Source organism: Lichenostomus cassidix, unplaced genomic scaffold (assembly GCF_008360975.1).
Source record: "Lichenostomus cassidix isolate B80296 unplaced genomic scaffold, HeHo_3.0 HiC_scaffold_36, whole genome shotgun sequence".
Taxonomy (NCBI): Eukaryota; Metazoa; Chordata; class Aves; order Passeriformes; family Meliphagidae; genus Lichenostomus; species Lichenostomus cassidix.
The window spans coordinates 1,764,035-1,782,782 of record NW_028147270.1 but is presented as its reverse complement, the minus strand read 5'-3'; the positions used below and the strand labels follow the sequence as shown (position 1 = coordinate 1,782,782).

At 48.1% G+C, this 18,748-nt stretch overlaps 1 protein-coding gene across 1 annotated transcript in view; it reads left to right on the top strand.

Moving 5' to 3' along the window:
* The first annotated feature begins 37 nt into the window (after positions 1 to 37).
* LOC146423827 (uncharacterized) overlaps positions 38 to 18,748 on the top strand; it is a 20,259-nt gene continuing 1,548 nt past the window's right edge. Inside the window, exons 1-5 of the mRNA XM_085044451.1 lie at positions 38 to 99; positions 961 to 1,245; positions 5,765 to 5,835; positions 9,434 to 9,573; positions 16,633 to 16,705. Coding sequence (XP_084900577.1) covers positions 38 to 99; positions 961 to 1,245; positions 5,765 to 5,835; positions 9,434 to 9,573; positions 16,633 to 16,705 — 631 coding nt within the window. The remainder of the gene's footprint in view (positions 100 to 960; positions 1,246 to 5,764; positions 5,836 to 9,433; positions 9,574 to 16,632; positions 16,706 to 18,748) is intronic.

Genomic DNA, 18,748 nt, shown 5'->3' with positions numbered 1-18,748 from the left:
GCGGGGAAATCCCAGCATCCTCCGCGGCGGAACCAAGATGGCGGCGCCCACGGTCCAAGATGGCGGCGCCCAGGCCGGAAGTTCCGGCGCGGACCGGAAGTAGAGCCGCACCGAGAGGCGTGGCCGATCGCGGCTCCAAATCTCGCGAGAGCTGCCGTAGAGAAACGCCGAGAGGATCTCGCGAGAGTCGGGAGGGCGGGAAGGGAGGGGAGACGAGTTCTCGCGAGAGTTGCCGGTTAGCCGCGCCGCGGATCTCGCGAGAGGAGGGGCGGTGCGAGGGAAATCTCGCGAGAGCGGCCGTTGCGACGCGGAGAGATCTCGCGAGGCTTTGGCGGGAAGGAGGGGAAAGCCTCGGATCGAAATCTCGCGAGAGAGGCGGCGGAGAAGCGGTAGGATCTCGCGAGATTTGGCGCGGCGGGAGGAGGGGAGGGCGGGAAGGAGACCTGAGGGAGGAGGAGGGAGGGAGGCCAAAATCTCGCGAGAACACCCATAGGACAGCGCTGCAATCTCGCGAGATTTGCCGCGGCGGGAGGGAGAGAGAGAGAGAGAAAGAGGGGGAGAGCCGAGATCTCGCGAGATCTCCCATTGAAACGCACCGCGCTCTCGCGAGACCTGGGAGGAGAGGGGCTGCGCCGAGATCTCGCGAGATCGCCACGCTCCTCAACGAGCGCTCTCGCGAGGCTTTGGCGCGGCGGGAGGGCGCTGATGGTGAGGGGGGGCAGATCTCGCGAGATTTTCATTTCTCTCAGCGGGCGATCTCGCGAGACCCGCGGTGGGCGGGAAAAGGGCGGGAAAAGGGCGGGCCGGAGTGTGTGGGGAGGGCGCGAGATCTCGCGAGATCGCCCATAGGGGACGCGTTGCGCTCTCGCGAGATCTCCCCCTGAGGCCGGGCGCGCGCGCCGCCCGCCGCCATTTTGCCGGCGGCTCCCCTCAGGCGCGTTGGACTCCATTTCCCGTGAGCCCTGAGGGACGGGGAGGGCGGCGGGGGGGAGGAGGGCCCGGGGGGGGCTTTGGGGGGGCCCGGGGGGGGGTGCAGACCCGGGGGGGGGGGTGCGCAGGAGGGGGAGGGGAAGGAAGGGGGAGAGCCGGCCGCCATTTGGCGTCGGAGGCGGAGCGGCGGCGGCAGGCGCCTCCCCGGGGCTCCCCCCGGCTTCTTCCTCCTCCTCCTCCTCCTCCTCCTCTGCCGGCCTTCCGCCTCCTCCTCCTCCTCCGCCGTGAGGCGCCGGGACCGGCCGGGAGCGATCGGTAACGGGGGAGAGGCGAGCGGCAGAGAGAGAGGAGAGCGGGGAGGCCTGAGGGAGCCGGGAGGCTTTGGGGGGATTTTCTGTGGGGTGAAGGGGTTTGGGGGATTTTCTGTGGGGTGAAGGGGGTTCTGAGGTGTTTTCTGTGGGGTGAAGGGGTTGTGAGGGGTTTGGGTGATTTTCTGTGGGGAGAAGGGGCTGTGAGGGGTTTGGGGGTCCCAGATTTGGGGTGAGGGAGGTGTGAGGGGTTTGGGGTGTGTTTTCTGTGGGGTGAGTGAGTTCTGAGGGGTTTTGTGTGGGGTTTAGAGAGATTTTCTGTGGGGTTTGGGGGATTTTCTGTGGGGTGAGTGGGCTCTGAGTGGTTGAGGGTCCCAGATTTGGGGTGAGGGGCTTGAGCGGATTTTCTGTGGGGAGAAGGAGCTGTGAGGGGGTTGGGGGATTTCTGTGGGGTGAAGAGATGGTGAGGGGTTTGAAGGGATTTTGTGTGGGGTGAAGAGATGGTGAGGGGTTTGAAGGGATTTTGTGTGGGGTGAGGAAGCTGTGAGGGATTTTCTGTGGGGTGAAGGAGCTCTGAAGGGTTTGGGGGTCCCAGATTTGGGGCGAGTGGGCTGTGAGGAGCTTGGGGGGATTTTCTGTGGGGTGAGTGGGTTCTGAGGGTTTTGTGTGGGGTTTGGGGGGATTTTCTGTGGGGTGAGTGGGTTCTGAGGGGTTTTCTGTGGGGTTTAGAGAGATTTTCTGTGGGGTTTGGGGGATTTTCTGTGGGGTGAATGGGGTTGTGAGGGGTTTGGGGGTCCCAGAGTTGGGGTGAGGGGATTGTGAGGGGTTTGAGGGGATTTTCCGTGGGGTGAAGGAGCTGTGAGGGGTTTGGGGTGTGTTTTCTGTGGGATGAGTGGGTTGTGAGGTGTTTTCTGTGGGGTGAGGAAGCTCTGAGGGATTTTGTGTGGGGTGAAGGGGGTTGTGAGGGTCTTTGGGGGTTTTCTGTGGGGTGAAGTGGCTTGTGAGGTGTTTTCTGTGGGGTGGGAGGATTTTCTGTGGGGTGAGGGAGCTGTGAGGAGTTTGGGGGGATTTTCTGTGGGGTGAGTGGGCTCTGAGGGGTTGAGGGTCCCAGATTTGGGGTGAGGGGATTGTGAGGGGCTTGAGCGGATTTTCTGTGGGGAGAAGGAGCTGTGAGGGCGTTGGGGGGATTTCTGTGGGGTTTGGGGTGGATTTTCTGTGGGGTGAGTTGTTTTCTGTGGGGTGAGGGAGCTGTGAAGGGTTTGGGGGTCCCAGATTTGGGGCGAGGGAGCTGTGAGGGGCTTGTGAGGTGTTTTCTGTGGGGTGAGGAGAATGTGAGGAGCTTGGGGGATTTTCTATGGGGTGAGTGGGTTCTGAGGTGTTTTCTGTCGGGTGAGGAGAATGTGAGGGGTTTGGGGTTTGTTTTCTGTGGGGTGAATGGAGTTGTGAGGTGTTTTCTGTGGGGTGAGCGAGCTGTGAGGGGCTTGGGGGATTTTCTGTGGGGTGAGGGGGTTCTGAGGGATTTTCTGTGGGGTGAGGAGGGTTGTGAGGGATTTGGGGGGATTTTCTGTGGGGTGAGGGGGTTCTGAGGGGTTTGGGGTGTACTTTCTGTGGGGTTTGGGGTGGATTTTCTGTGGGGTGAGGGAGCTGTGAGATGTTTTCTGTGAGGTGAAGGAGCTCTGAGGGAGCTGTGAGATGTTTTCTGTGGGGTGAGGGGACTGTGAGGGGTTTGGGGGGATTTTCTGTGGGGTGAAGAGATGGTGAGGGGTTTGAAGGGATTTTGTGTGGGGTGAGGGAGCTCTGAGGGGTTTGGGGGTCCCAGATTTGGGGCGAGTGGGCTGTGAGGAGCTTGGGGGGATATTCTGTGGGGTGAGTGGGTTCTGAGGGATTTTCTGTGGGGTGAAGGAGCTCTGAAGGATTTGGGGCTCCCAGATTTGGGGTGAGGAAGCTGTGAGGGACTTGAGAGGATTTTCTGTGGGGTGGAGGAAGTTGTGAGGTGTTTTCTGTGGGGTGAGGAGAATGTGAGGGGTTTGGGGGATTTTCCTATGGGGTGAAGGGGGTTGTGAGGGGTTTTCTGTGGGGTTTGGGGTGTATTTTCTGTGGGGTGAGTGGGTTCTGAGGTGTTTTCTGTGGGGTGAGGAGAATGTGAGGGGTTTGGGGGATTTTCTGTGGGGTGAAGGAAGCTCTGAGGGGTTTGGGGGTCCCAGGTTTGGGGTGAAGCAGCTCTGAGGGGCTTGTGAGGTGTTTTCTGTGGGGTGAGTGGGTTCTGAGAGGTTTGGGGGTCCCAGATTTGGGGTGAGGGGATTATGAGGGGTTTGAGGGGATTTTTGTGTGGGGTGAGGAGAATGTGAGGGGTTTGGGAGGTTTTTCTGTGGGGTGAAGGGGTTCTGAGGGGTTTTCTGTGGGGTGAAGGAGCTGTGAGGCGTTTGGGAGTCCCAGATTTGGGGATTTTTTTATCTATGGGGTGAGAGGATTGGGGTTTATTTTCAGTGGGGTTTGGGGAGATTTTCTGTGGGTTTGGGGTTTAGTTTCTGTGGGTTTGGGGTTTATTTTCTGTGGGTTTGGGGGGGTTTTCTGTGGGGTTTGGGGTCACTCTGGAGTGACTTTATGGGGTTTAGGGTCACGTTGGGGGGTTTGGGGTCACTTTAGGGGGTTTGGGGTCACTTTGGGGTCACTTTATGGGGTTTGGGGTCAGTTTGGGGTCCCAATTAGGGGTTTAGGTCAGTTTGGGATCTCAGTTTGTGATTTGGGGTCACTTTATGGGGTTTGGGGTCACTTTGGGGTCACTTTGGGGTCACTTTATGGAGTTTAGGGTCACTTTGGGGTCACTTTATGGGGTTTGGGGTCACTGTGGGGTCAGTTTGGGGTCACTTTATGGGGTTTGGGGTCACTGTGGGGTCAGTTTGGGGTCACTTTATGGGGTTTGGGGTCACTTTGGGGTCTCAGTGTGGGGTTTGGGGTCACTCAGGGTCACCCTGCAGCTTTGAGGTCACTCTGGGGTCACTCTGAGGTCATTCTGGGGTCATTTTAGGTCACCCTGGGGTCACTCAGAGGTCACTTTAGGGTCACTCTGGGGTCACTGTGCAGTGTTTAGGTCACTCTGGGGTCACTTTGGGTCACTCTGAGGTCACTCAGAGGTCACTGCAGTGTTTAGGTCACTTAGGGGGTCACCCTTGGGGTGGGGCAGGTGAGCTCAGGTGTGCTCAGGTGTGCCCAGGTGTGTTCAGGTGAGCTCAGGTGTGCCCAGGTGTGTTCAGGTGAGCTCAGGTGAGCTTAGGTGTTCCCCAGGTGTTGCCCAGCCATGCTCAGGTGAGTTCAGGTGTTCCCCAGGTGTGCCCAGGTGCGCACAGCACTTCCGTAGGTGTGCCCAGGTGTGTTCAGGTGAGCTCAGGTGTTCCCCAGGTGTTGCCCAGGTGAGCTCAGCTCCTCCCCAGCTGTGTTCAGGTGAGCTCAGGTGTTCCCCAGGTGAGCTCAGCTGTGCTCAGGTGTTTCCCAGGTGAGCGCAGGTGTTCCCCAGGTGTGTTCAGCTGTGCTCACGTGTTCCCCAGCTGTGCTCAGGTGTGCTCAGGTGCGTTCAGGTGTTCCCCAGGTGTGCCCAGGTGTGCACAGCACTTCTGTAGGTGTGCCCAGGTGTGTTCAGGTGAGCTCAGGTGTTGCCCAGGTGTGTTCACGTGTTCCCCAGCTGTGCTCAGGTGTGTTCAGGTGAGCTCAGGTGTTGCCCAGGTGTTGCCCAGGTGCGTTCACGTGTTCCCCAGCTGTGCTCAGGTGTGCACAGCACTTCCATAGGTGTGCTCAGGTGTGTTCAGGTGAGCTCAGCTCCTCCCCAGGTGTGCTCAGGTGTGTTCAGCTGAGCCCAGGTGTCTCTCAGGTGTCCCCAGGTGTGCTCAGGTGAGCTCGGGTGTCTCTCAGTTGTTCTCAGTTGGTCTCAGGTGTTTCCCAGGTGTGCACAGATGTTGTCAGGTGTCCCCCAGGTGTGCACAGCACCTCCACAGGAGTGCTCAGGTGTCTCCCAGGTGTGCACAGGTGTCCCCAGGTATCTCTCAGGTATTTCCAGGTGTTCTCCAGTGTTTTTAGGCATGGCTCAGGTGTCCCCAGGTGTGTCTCCAGGTGTCCCCAGGTGTGCTCACCTGACTTTCAGGTGTCCCCAGGTGTCTCACCTGTCTCTCAGGTGTTCCTCAGGTGTCCCCAGTTGGTCTCAAGTGTTCGTCAGGTGTCCCTAGATGTCCCCAGGTGTCTCCCAGGTATCTCTAGGTGTTTCTCAGGTGTACCCCAGGTGTTCCCAGTGTCCCTCAGGTGTCTCTCAGGTGTCCCCAGGTGTCCTTCAGGTGTCCCCAGGTGTGCTCAGGTGTCTCTCAGGTGTCCCCAGGTGTGCTCAGGTGTCGCTCAGGTGTCTCTCAGGTGTTCCCCGGTGTCTCTCAGGTGTCCCCAGGTGTCCCTAGATGTCCCCAGGTGTCTCCCAGGTATCTCTAGGTGTCTCTCAGGTGTACCCCAGGTGTCTCTCAGGTGTCTCACCTGTCCCCTCCCCCCAGGACGCCCCCCCGCCTCACCGGCACCGTGGAAGTGGAGTGTGAGGAGGAGGAGGAGGGCCCTGCGAGCACAGGTGAGTCACCTGGGACAGGTGAGTGAGTTACCTGGGCAGGGGAGGGGGGACAGGTGAGTTACACCTGGGACAGGTGAGTTATCTGGGCAGGAGAGGTGGGACAGGTGAGCTACCTGGGCAAGTGAGTTACACTTGGACAGGTGAGAGTGGGACAGGTGAGTTACCTGGACAGGTGAGGTGAGGGTGGGACAGGTGAGTTACCTGGGACAGGTGATGTGGGACAGGTGAGTTACCTGAGACAGGACAGGGTGGGACAGGTGAGGTGGGACAGGTGAGTTACCTGGACAGGTGAGGTGGGACAGGTGAGTTACCTGGGCAGGTGGATGAGTTACCTGGGCCAGGTGAGGGTGGGACAGGTGGGTTACACCTGGGACAGGTGAGGGTGGGACAGGTGAGTTACCTAAGCAGGTGAGGTGGGACAGGTGAGTTACCTAGACAGGTGAGTTAGTTACCTGTGATAGGTGAGTTACCTGGGCAGGTGAGGTAGGGTAGGTGAGTTACCTGGCTAGCTGAGTGAGTTACCTGGGCAGGTGAGGGTGGAACAGGTGAGTTCTCTAGACAGGTGAGCTCAGCAATGCTCAGTTTCACATTTCCCTCACCTGTCCAGGTGTGTCTCACCTGTCTCACCTGGGATGGATTTTGGGTCAATTTACCCCAATTTTGGGTGGATTTGGGGTCAACCTGAGCCATTTTGGGGTCATTTTTCCCATTTTCCCTGTTTTTCATGGGAATTTCACCTCACCTGTCTCACCTGAGTCTCACCTGTCTCACCTGGGGTGGATTTTGGGTCAATTCACCCCAATTTTGGGTGGATTTTGGGTCAATCTCAGCCATTTTTGGGTCATTTTCCCTCATTTTTCCTCCACTTCTCACCTGAATTTCCCCTCACCTGTCCCAGGTAACTCACCTGTCTCACCTGGGGTGGATTTTGGGTCAATTTAGCTAATTCTGGGGAGATTTGAGGTCAATCTGAGCCATTTTTTCCCCATTTTTCGTGGCAATTTCACCTCACCTGTCCCAGGTACCTCACCTGTGTCTCACCTGTCTCTCACCTGTGTCTCACCTGTCTCTCTCTCACTTGTCCTAGGTGTCTCACCTGTCTCTCCCTGTCTCTCTCACCTGTCCCAGGTACCTGCCCTGTCTCCCCTGTGTCTCACCTGTCTCTCACCTGTTTCTCACCTGTCCCAGGTGTCTCACCTGTCTCTCACCTGTGTCTCTGCTCTGTACCTCCCCTGTGTCTCACCTGTCTCTGTCACCTGTCTGTCACCTGTCTCTCTCACCTGTCTCTGTTTCTCTCACCTGTCTCTCTCACCTGTTTCTCTCACCTGTCTCTCACCTGTGCCAAGTACCTCACCTGTTTCTCACCTCTGTCTGTCACCTGTCTCACCAGTCTCTCACCTGTCCCAGATACCTGCCCTGTCTCACCTGTGTCTCACCTGTCCCAGGTACCTCTCCTGTGTCTCCCCTGTGTCTCACCTGTCTCTCCCCTGTCTCTCCCTGTTTCTCTCACCTGTCCCAGGTGTCTCACCTGTCTCTCCCCTGTCTCTCTCACCTGTGTTTCCCCTGTCTCTCTCTCACCTGTCTCTCTCTCCCCTCTCTCTCACCTGTCCCAGGTGTCCCACCTGTCTGTGTCTCCCCTGTCTCTCTCTTACCTGTCCCAGGAGTCTCACCTGTCTTTCTCTCACCTGTCTCTGTCTCACCTGTGTCTCCCTTGTCTCTGATCTGTGTCTCTCACCTGTCCCAGGTACCTCACCTGTCTCTCACCTGTGTCTCCCCTGTGTCTCTCCCTTGTACCTCATCTGTCTCACCTGCCTCTCTCTCACCTGTCCCAGGTCTCTCACCTGTCTGTCTCACCTGTCCCAGGTGTCTCACCTGTTTCTCACCTGTCTGTCTCAACTGTCTCTTTCTCACCTGTGTCTCTCTCCCTGTCTCTCTCTCCCCTGTCCCAGGTCTCTCACCTCTCTCTCTCTCTCTCTCTCACATGTGCAGGTGCCTCTGCCCAGGTGAGGCTGGGCTGGCCAGGCACTCTCACCTGTCCCAGGTGTCTCACCTGTCTCTCTCACCTGTCCCAGGTCCCTCACCTCTCTCCCTCTCTCTCTCACCTGTGCAGGTGCCTCTGCCCAGGTGAGGCTGGGCCGGCCGGGCACTTTCACCTGTCTCTCACCTGTCCCAGATGTCTCACCTCTCTCTCCCCTGTCTCTCACCTGTCCCAGGTCTCTCCCCTCTCTCTCTCACCTGTCCCAGGTGTCTCACCTGTCTCTCTCACCTGTGTCTCTCTCTCTCACCTGTGCAGGTGCCTCTGCCCAGGTGAGGCTGGGCCGGCCGGGCGCTCTCACCTGTCTCTCACCTGTCTCTCACCTGTCCCAGGTCTCTCACCTCTCTCCCTGTCTCTCACCTGTGCAGGTGCCTCTGCCCAGGTGAGGCTGGGCCAGCTGGGCGCTCTCACCTGTCTCTCACCTGTCTCTCACCTGTCCCAGGTGTCGCACCTGTCTGTGTCTCCCCTGTCTCTCTCTCACCTGTCCCAGGTGTCTCACCTGTCTTTCTCTCCCCTGTCTCTCTCACCTGTCCCAGGTACCTGCCCTGTCTCACCTGTCTCTCTCACCTGTTTCTCTCACCTGTCCCAGATACCTCACCTGTCTCTCACCTGTGTCTCCCCTGTGTCTCTCACCTGTCCCAGGTACCTGCCGTGTCTCACCTGTGTCTCTCCCTTGTACCTCATCTGTCTCACCTGTCTCTCGCCTGTCCCAGGTGTCTCACCTCTCTCTCCCTGTCTCTCTCTCACCTGTCCAGGTGCCTGTGCCCAGGTGAGGCTGGGCGGCCGGGCGCTCTCACCTCTCTCTCCCCTGTCCCAGGTCTCTCACCTGTCTCTCTCCCTGTCTCTCACTCTGTCTCACCTGTCTCACCTGTCTCTCTCTCACCTGTCCCAGGTACCTCACCTGTCTCTTCCCTGTCTCTCACCTGTGTCTCACCTGTCCCAAGTACCTGCAGGTGTCTCCCTCTCTCTCTCACCTGTCCAGGTGTCTCACCTGTCTCTCACCTGTCTCTCACCTGTCTCTCACCTGTCTCTCACCTGTCTCTCACCTGTCTCTCACTTGTCTCTCACCTGTCTCTCACCTGTCCAGGTGTCTCACCTGTCTCTCACCTTTCTCTCTCTCACCTGCCTCTCTCTCACCTGTCCCAGGTGTCTCACCTGTCTCTCTCACCTGTCTCTCTCTCACCTGTCCGGATGCCTCTGCCCAGGTGAGGCTGGGCCGGCCGGGCGCTCTCACCTGTCTCTCTCACCTGTCTCTCTCACCTGTCTCTCTCACCTGTCTCTCTCACCTGTCTCTCTCACCTGTCTCTCACCTGTCTCTCACCTGTCCCAGGTCTCTCACCTGTCTCTCACCTGTCCCAGGTCTCTCACCTGTCTTCCCTGTCTCTCTCACCTGTCCAGGTGCCTCACCTGTGTCTCTCTCTCTCACCTGTGCAGGTGCCTCTGCCCAGGTGAGGCTGGGCCGGCCGGGCGCTCTCACCTGTCCCAGGTCTCTCACCTGTCTCCCCTGTCTCTCACCTGTCCCAGGTGTCTCACCTCTCTCCCCTCTCTCTCTCACCTGTGCAGGTGCCTCTGCCCAGGTGAGGCTGGGCCGGCCGGGCGCTCCCCCCCAGCATGAGGCTCCCCCTTCCCAGCAGCCCCTGCGGCAGGGGGGGGGAAACCCCGGGGCCGCCCCGCCCCTCCCCCACCCCCCGCTGCACCCCCAGGTAAGCCTCAGGTGAGGGGGGAGGGGCGGGGGGAGGGGCAACCCCGAAATGGGGCTGAAAATTTGTCCTGAATTGGCCCAAAATTGAGCCCAAAATGGCCCCAAAATGGCCCAAAAATGGCCCAAAATTGAGCCCAAAATGGCCCAAAATTGAGCCCAAAATGGCCTAAAATTCACCCAAAAATTGACCCTAAAATGGCCCAAAATTGAGCCCAAAATGGCCTAAAATTGGCCCAAAATGGCCCAAAATTGAGCCTAAAAATGGCTGAAAATTGAGCCCAAAATGGCCCAAAATTGACCCCAAAATGGCCCAAAATTGAGCCCAAAATGGCCCAAAATTGAGCCTAAAATGGCCTAAAATTCAACCAAAAATTGAGCCCAAAATGGCCCAAAATTGAGCCTAAAATGGCCTAAAATTCAACCAAAAATTGACCCTAAAATGGCCCAAAATTGACCCTAAAATTGACCCTAAAATGGCCCAAAATTGAGCCCAAAATGACCTAAAAATTGCCCAAAAATTTCCCCTAAAATGGCCCAAAATTGAGCCCAAAATGGCCCAAAAATTGACCCTAAAATGGCCCAAAATTGAGCCCTAAAATTGTCCCAAAATGGCCCAAAATTGAGCCCAAAATGGCCCAAAATTGAGCCTAAAATGGTCTAAAATTCAACCAAAAATTGACCCTAAAATGGCCCAAAACTGAACCTAAATTGACCCCAAAATGGCCCAAAATTCGCCAAAAAATTGACACTAAAATGGTCCAAAGTTGACCCAAAAATTGACCTAAAATTTCCCCTAAAATGGCCCAAAATTGACCCCAAAATTGACCCTAAAATGGCCCAAAATTTGCCCAAAAATTTCTCCTAAAATGTCCCAAAATGGTCCCAAAATTGACCCCAAAATTTCTCCTAAATTGACCCTAAAATGTCACAGAATTCCCCCAAAAATTGCCCCAAAATTTCTCCTAAAATCTCCCAAAATTGTCTCTAAATTGACCCTAAAATGTTCCCAAAATTGACCCTAAAATGGCCCAAAATTCTTCCTGAATTGACCCTAAAATGTCCCAAAATTCACCCAAAAATTGAACTGAAATTTCTCCTAAAATGTCCCAAAATTGACCCTAAATTGACCCTAAAATGGCCCAAAATTTTGTCTAAAATATCCCAAAATGGTCCCAAAATTGACACCAAAATTTCTCCTAAATTGACCCTAAAATGCCTCAAAATTTCTCCTAAATTGACCCTAAAATTTCCCAAAATTTCTCCTAAGTTGACCCTAAAATGTTCCAAAATTTCTCCTAAATTGACCCTAAAATGCTCCAAAATTGACCCTAAAATGTCCCAAAATTTGCCCAAAAATTGCCCAAAAACTTCTCCCAAAATGTCCCAAAATTGACCTTCAATTGACCCTAAAATGTTGCCAAAATTGACCCTAAAATGGCCCAAAATTGCTCTAAAATGCCCCAAAATACACTTCCCAAGTGCTCCCAAATTGTTCCTAAAATGTCCCTAAAATTCACCCTAAAATGTCCCCAAATTTTCTCTAAAATTCCCCAAAACCATCCAAAAATTGATCTTAAAATGCTCCAAACTTTCCTTCCCAACTGATTCCAGAATTCCTAAAATGTCCCTAAAATGCCCCAAAATTCTGCTGATTTTGGCCCCAAAATTTCTCTAAAATGTCCCAAAATGGCCTCAAAATTGACCCCAAAATTCTTTCGAAAATGCCCCAAAATTTCTCTTAGAATTGCCCCAAAATGGCCCCAAAATGCCCTAAAATTGACCTTAAAATGTTACCAAAATTGACCCTAAATTGCCCAAAAATTGCCCAAAAATTTCTCCTAAAATGTCCCAAAATGACCCCAAAATTGACCCCAAAATGTCCCAAAAATGGCCCCAAAACTCCCCAAAATTGACCTAAAATGCCTCAAAGTTTCTCTTAGAATTACCCCGAGTTGACCTTAAAACATCCCAAAATTGACCCCAAAAATTTCTCCTAAAATGTCCCTAAAATGTTCCCAAAATTGACCCTAAAGTGGCCCAAAATTCCCCCAAAAATTGACCTCAAAATGTCCCAAAATTACCCCTAAACTGACCCTAAAATGTCCCAAAATTCCCCCAAAATGCCCCAAAACTGATCCCAAAATGTCCCAAAATTTTCTCTAAAATTCCCCAAAATTGACCCCAAAATGCTCCAAAATTTGACCTCAAAATTGACCCTAAAATGCCCCAAAATTTTCTCTGAAATTTCCCCAAAATTGCCCAAAAATGCCCCAAAATTCCTCCTGAAATGTCCTGAAATTCCCTGAAATTTTCTCCAAAATTCCCCAAAGTGTCCCAAAATTGACCCCAAAAATACCCCAAAATTCCTCCTAAAATGAACCCAAAAAGCCCCAAAAATTGACCTCAAAATTGACCTTAAAATGTCCCAAAATGTCCCAAAATTTTCTCTAAAATTCCCCCAAACGGTCCCAAAATTGACCTCAAAATTCTCTTTAAAATGTCCCAAAATGCTCTAAAATTCACCCCAAAATTGCCCTAAAATGCCCCAAAATTCCTCCTAAAATGTCCCAAAATATTCCAAAACTTTCTCTAAAATTCCCCTAAATCAACCCCAAAATTGACCCTAAAATTGACCCTAAAATTGACCCTAAAATGTCCCAAAATTCCTCCTAAAATTAACCCAAAATGCCCCAAAATTCCCCCAAAAATTGCCCAAAAATTTCTCCTAAAATGTCCCAAAATTGACCCCAAAATGCCCCAAAAATTGACCTCAAAATTGACTCTAAAATGTCCCAAAATTGACCCTAAAAAGTCCCAAAATTCCTCTTAAATTGACCCTAAAATATCCCAAAATTCCCCCAAAAATTGCCCAAAAATTTCTCCCAAAATGTCCCAAAATTGACCCTAAAATGCCCCAAAATTCCTCCTAAAATGTCCCAAAATTTTCTCTAAAATTCCCCAAAATGCTCCAAAAATCCATCCTAAAATTGACCCTAAAATGCTCCAAAATCTCCCAAAATTGACCCCAAAATGCCCCAAAAATTCACCTCAAAAGTGACCCTAAAATGTCCCAAAATTCCCCCAAAAATTGCCACAAAATTTCTCCTAAGATGTCCCAAAATTGCCCAAAAATTCACCCCAAAATTCGTCCTAAATTGACCCCAAAATTAACCCTAAAATTGCCCAAAAATTGACCCTAAAATGTCCCAAAATTTTCTCTAAAATTCCCCAAAATGCTCCCAAAATCCACCCTAAAATTGGCCCTAAAATGCTCCAAAATGTCCCAAAATTTCCCCAAAAATTCCCATTTTTCCCTAATTTCCCCCAAAAATCACATTTTTCCATCATTTTTTCCCCAAATTTTACTTTTTTTCCCATTTTTCAGTCTCTCCTTTTCAAATTCCCCCAAATCCTCTTGAAATTCCCCAAAAAAACCCTAAAATTCCCATTTTTCCCCATTTTTCCCCCATTTTTTCCCCAATTTTCACCGTATTTTCCTCATTTTTTCACCAATTTTCCCCATTTTTTCCCAAAATCCTCATTTTTTCCCCCAATTTCTGGATCCTCAGGACAAAATACCAAAATATTCTCATTAAAATCTCCTAAAAATCCCATTTTTTATCCAATTTTCACCATATTTTCCCCATTTTTTGCCATAATTTCGCCATTTTTTCACCGATTTTCACGAATTTTTTTTCTTTTTCCCCATTTTTTCCCAAAATCCCCATTTTTCCCCCCATTTCAGGCCCCCCAGGACACCATGACTGGCAGCAGCTCCAAATCCCCTTCAAAATCCCCTAAAAATCCCATTTTTTTCCCCATTTTTTGCCATAATTTCGCCATTTTTTCACCGATTTTCCCCATTTTTTCTCCATTTTTTCCCAAAATCCCCATTTTTCACCCCAATTCTGTCTCCCCAGGTCAGAACGCCAAAATATTCTCATTAAAACCTCCTAAAAATCCCATTTTTTCCCCATTTTTTGCCATATTTTCCCCATTTTTTGCCATAATTTCGTCATTTTTTCACCGATTTTCACCTTTTTTTTTTGTTTTTCCCAAAATTCCCATTTTTTCCCCATTTTCAGGATCCTCAGCACAGAACACCAAAATATTCCCATTAAAATCCCCCAAAATTCCCATTTTTAATCCAATTTTCCCCATTTTTTCCCCATTTTTTGCCATAATTTTGCCATTTTTTCACCGATTTTCACCATTTTTTTTTTCTTTTTTCCCCAAAATCCCCATTTTTCACCCCAATTCTGTCTCCCCAGGTCAGAACACCAAAATATTCTCATTTAAATCCCCAAAAATTCCCATTTTTAATCCAATTTACCCCATTTTTTCCCCATTTTTCATCATAATTTCGCCATTTTTTCACCGATTTTCCTCATTTTTTCACCGATTTTCACAAATTTTTTTTTCCTTTTTCCCCATTTTTTCCCAAAATTCCCATTTTTCCCCCATTTTCAGGATCCTCAGGACAGAACACCAAAATATTCTCATTAAAATCCCCTAAAATTCCCATTTTTTATTCAATTTTCGCCTTATTTTCCCCATTTTTTGCCCTAATTTTCTCATTTTTTCACCAATTTTCACCATTTTTTTTTTCTTTTTCCCCATTTTTCCCCAAAATCCCTATTTTTCCCCCATTTTCAGGCCCCCCAGGACACCATGACCGGCAGCAGCTCCTTCAAAATCCCCTAAAAATCCCATTTTTTCCCCATTTTTTGCCATAATTTCGTCATTTTTTGCTCTAATTTCGTCATTTTTTCTCCAATTTTCACCATTTTTTCTCCCATTTTTTCCCAAAATCCCCATTTTTCCCCCCAATTCTGTCTCCCCAGGTCAGAACACCAAAATATTCTCATTAAAACCTCCTAAAAATCCCATTTTTTCCCCATTTTTCATCATATTTTCCCCATTTTTTGCCCTAATTTCCTCATTTTTTCACTGATTTTCACCTTTTTTTTTTCTCTTTCCCCATTTTTTCCCAAAATCCCCATTTTTCCCCCATTTTCAGGATCCTCAGGACAAAATACCAAAATATTCTCATTAAAATCCCTTAAAAATCCCATTTTTTATCCATTTTTCCCCATTTTTTCCCCATTTTTTGCCCTAATTTCCTCATTTTTTCACCAATTTTCACCATTTTTTTTTCCTTTTTCCCCATTTTTTTCCCAAAATTCCCATTTTTTCCCCATTTTCAGGATCCCCAGCACAGAACACCAAACTGTCCTTTTCAAATCCCCCAAATCCCATAAAAAACACCCTAAAAATCCCATTTTTTCCCCATTTTTCGTCATATTTTCGCCATTTTTTCACCGATTTTCCTCATTTTTTCACCGATTTTCACCTTTTTTTTTTCCTTTTTTTCCCCAAATCCCCCTTTTTCCCCCCAAATCCCCATTCCAGGCCCCCCAGGACACCATGACCGGCAGCAGCTCCAAATCCCCTTTAAATTCCCCTAAAAATCCCATTTTTTCCCCATTTTTCATCATATTTTCCTCATTTTTTCACCGATTTTCACCATTTTTTTTTCTTTTTCCCCAGTTTTTCCCAAAATTCCCAATTTTTCCCCATTTGCAGGATCCCCAGCACAGATTACCAAAATATTCTCATTAAAATCCCCCAAAATTCCCATTTTTAATCCAATTTTCCCCATTTTTTCCCCATTTTTTGCTCTAATTTCCCCATTTTTTCACCAATTTTCACCATTTTTTTTTCTCTTTCCCCATTTTTCCCCAAAATTCCCATTTTTCCCCCCATTTCAGGCCCCCCAGGACACCATGACCGGCAGCAGCTCCAAATCCCCTTCAAAATCCCCTAAAAATCCCATTTTTTATCCAATTTTCGTCATATTTTCCCCATTTTCCGTCATAATTTCGCCAATTTTTCACCGATTTTCACCATTTTTTTTTTCTTTTTCCCCATTTTTTCCCAAAATCCCCATTTTCCCCCAATTTCAGGATCCCCAGTACAGAATACCAAACTGTCTTCTTTGAAATCCCCTAAAAATCCCATTTTTAATGCGATTTTCACCATTTTTTCCCCATTTTTCGTCATATTTTCCTCATTTTTTCACCGATTTTCACCATTTTTTTTTTCTTTTTCCCCATTTTTCCCCAAATCCCCATTTTTTCCCCATTTTCAGGATCCTCAGGAAAAAATACCAAAATATTCTCATTAAAATCCCCTAAAAATCCCATTTTTTATCCAATTTTCCCTATTTTTTCCCCATTTTTCACCCTAATTTCCTCATTTTTTCACCCATTTTCACAATTTTTTTTTCTTTTTTTCCCCAAAATCCCCATTTTTTCCCCCATTTTCAGGATCCCCAGCACAGAACACCAAAATATTCTCATTAAAATCCCCCAAAATTCCCATTTTTAATCCAATTTTCCCCATTTTTTCATCATTTTTTGCCCTAATTTCCTCATTTTTTCACCAATTTTCACCATTTTTTTTTCTTTTTCCCCATTTTTTCCCAAAATCCCCATTTTTTCCCCATTTTCAGGATCCTCAGCACAGAACACCGAACTGTCCTTTTCAAATCCCCCAAATCCCATGAAAAACACCCTAAAAATCCCATTTTTTCCCCATTTTTCGTCATAATTTCGCCATTTTTTGCCCTAATTTCGTCATTTTTTCACCAATTTTCACAATTTTTTTTTTCCTTTTTTTCCCCAAATCCCCATTTTTTCCCCATTTTCAGGATCCTCACGACAAAATACCAAAATATTCTCATTAAAATCCCCTAAAATTCCCATTTTTTATTCAATTTTTGCCTTATTTTCCCCACTTTTTGCCATAATTTTGTCATTTTTTCACTGATTTTCGTCATTTTTTCTCCATTTTTTCCCAAAATCCTCATTTTTCCCCATTTTCAGGATCCTCACGGCAAAATACCAAAATATTCTCATTAAAACCTCCTAAAAATCCCATTTTTTCCCCATTTTTCATCATATTTTCCCCATTTTTCGCCCTAATTTCGTCATTTTTTCACCGATTTTCACCATTTTTTTTTCTTTTCCAAATCTTACCCCCAAATCCTCTTTCCCAGGCCCCCCAGGACACCATGACCGGCAGCAGCTCCAAATCCCCTTTAAAATCCCATTTTTTCCCCATTTTTTGTCGTAATTTTGTCATTTTTTGCTCTAATTTCCTCATTTTTTCACCGATTTTCACGAATTTTATTTTCTTTTTCCCCATTTTTTCCCAAAATCCCCATTTTTCCCCCATTTTCAGGATCCCCAGTACAGAATACCAAACTCTCCCCTTCAAAATCCCCTAAAATTCCCATTTTTAATGCGATTTTTGCCATAATTTCATCATTTTTCGTCATAATTTCCTCATTTTTTCACCGATTTTCACCATTTTTTTTTTCTTTTTCCCCATTTTTTCCCAAAATTCCCATTTTTCCCCCCATTTCCAGGCCCCCCAGGACACCATGACCAGCAGCAGCTCCTTCAAAATCCCCTAAAAATCCCATTTTTAATCCAATTTTCCCCATTTTTTTGTCATTTTTTGCCCTAATTTCGTCATTTTTTCACCGATTTTCGTCATTTTTTCACCAATTTTCACCATTTTTTTTTTCTTTTTCCCCATTTTTCCCCAAAATCCCCATTTTTCCCCCCACTCCAGGCCCCCCAGGACACCATGACCGGCAGCAGCTCCTTCAAAATCCCCTAAAAATCCCATTTTTAATCCAATTTTCGCCATTTTTTCTCCATTTTTCGTCATAATTTCGTCATTTTTTGCCCTAATTTCGCCATTTTTTCACCGATTTTCACCATTTTTTTTCCCATTTTTCCCCAAAATCCCCATTTTTCACCCCAATTCTGTCTCCCCAATACAGAATACCAAAATATTCTCATTAAAACTTCCTAAAAATCCCATTTTTTATCCAATTTTTGCCTTATTTTTGTCATTTTTCATCATATTTTCGTCATTTTTTCACCGATTTTCACCATTTTTTTTTCTTTTTTTCCCCAAATCCCCCTTTTTCCCCCCAAATCCCCACTCCAGGCCCCCCAGGACACCATGACCAGCAGCAGTTCCTTCAAAATCCCCTAAAAATCCCATTTTTTATCCAATTTTCACCTTATTTTCCCCATTTTTCGTCATATTTTCCTCATTTTTTCACCGATTTTCACCATTTTTTTTTTCTTTTTCCCCATTTTTTCCCAAAATCCCCATTTTCCCCCAATTTCAGGATCCCCAGTACAGAATACCAAACTGTCTCCTTCAAAATCCCCTAAAAATCCCATTTTTAATGCGATTTTTGCCGTAATTTTGTCATTTTTCGTCATATTTTCGTCATTTTTTCACCGATTTTCACCATTTTTTTTTCCTTTTTCTCCCCAAATCCTCTTTCCCAGGCCCCCCAGGACACCATGACCGGCAGCAGCTCCAAATCCCCTTCAAAATCCCCTAAAAATCCCCTAAAAATCTCATTTTTAATCCAATTTTCCCCATTTTTTCCCCATTTTTCATCATATTTTCCTCATTTTTTCACTGATTTTCACCATTTTTTTTTCCTTTTTCCCCATTTTTTCCCAAAATCCCCATTTTTCCCCCAATTTCAGGATCCCCAGCACAGAACACCAAACTGTCCTTTTCAAATCCCCCAAATCCCATAAAAAACACCCTAAAAATCCCATATTTTCCCCATTTTTCATCATAATTTCGTCATTTTTTCACCGATTTTCCCCATTTTTTTTTCCTTTTTTTCCCAAAATCCCCATTTTCCCCCCAAATCCTCTTTCCCAGGCCCCCCAGGACACCATGACCGGCAGCAGCTCCTTCAAAACCTCCTAAAAATCCCATTTTTAATGCGATTTTTGCCGTAATTTCATCATTTTTTGCCATATTTTTGTCATTTTTTCACCGATTTTCACCATTTTTTTTTTCTTTTTCCCCATTTTTTCCCAAAATCCCCATTTTTCCCCCCATTTTCAGGCCCCCCAGGACACCATGACCGGCAGCAGCTCCAAATCCCCTTCAAAATCCCCTAAAAATCCCATTTTTAATCCGATTTTTGCCATAATTTCATCATTTTTCGTCATAATTTCGTCATTTTTTCACCGATTTTCACCATTTTTTTTTTCTCTTTCCCCATTTTTTCCCCAAATCCCCATTTTTCCCCCATTTCAGGCCCCCCAGGACACCATGACCGG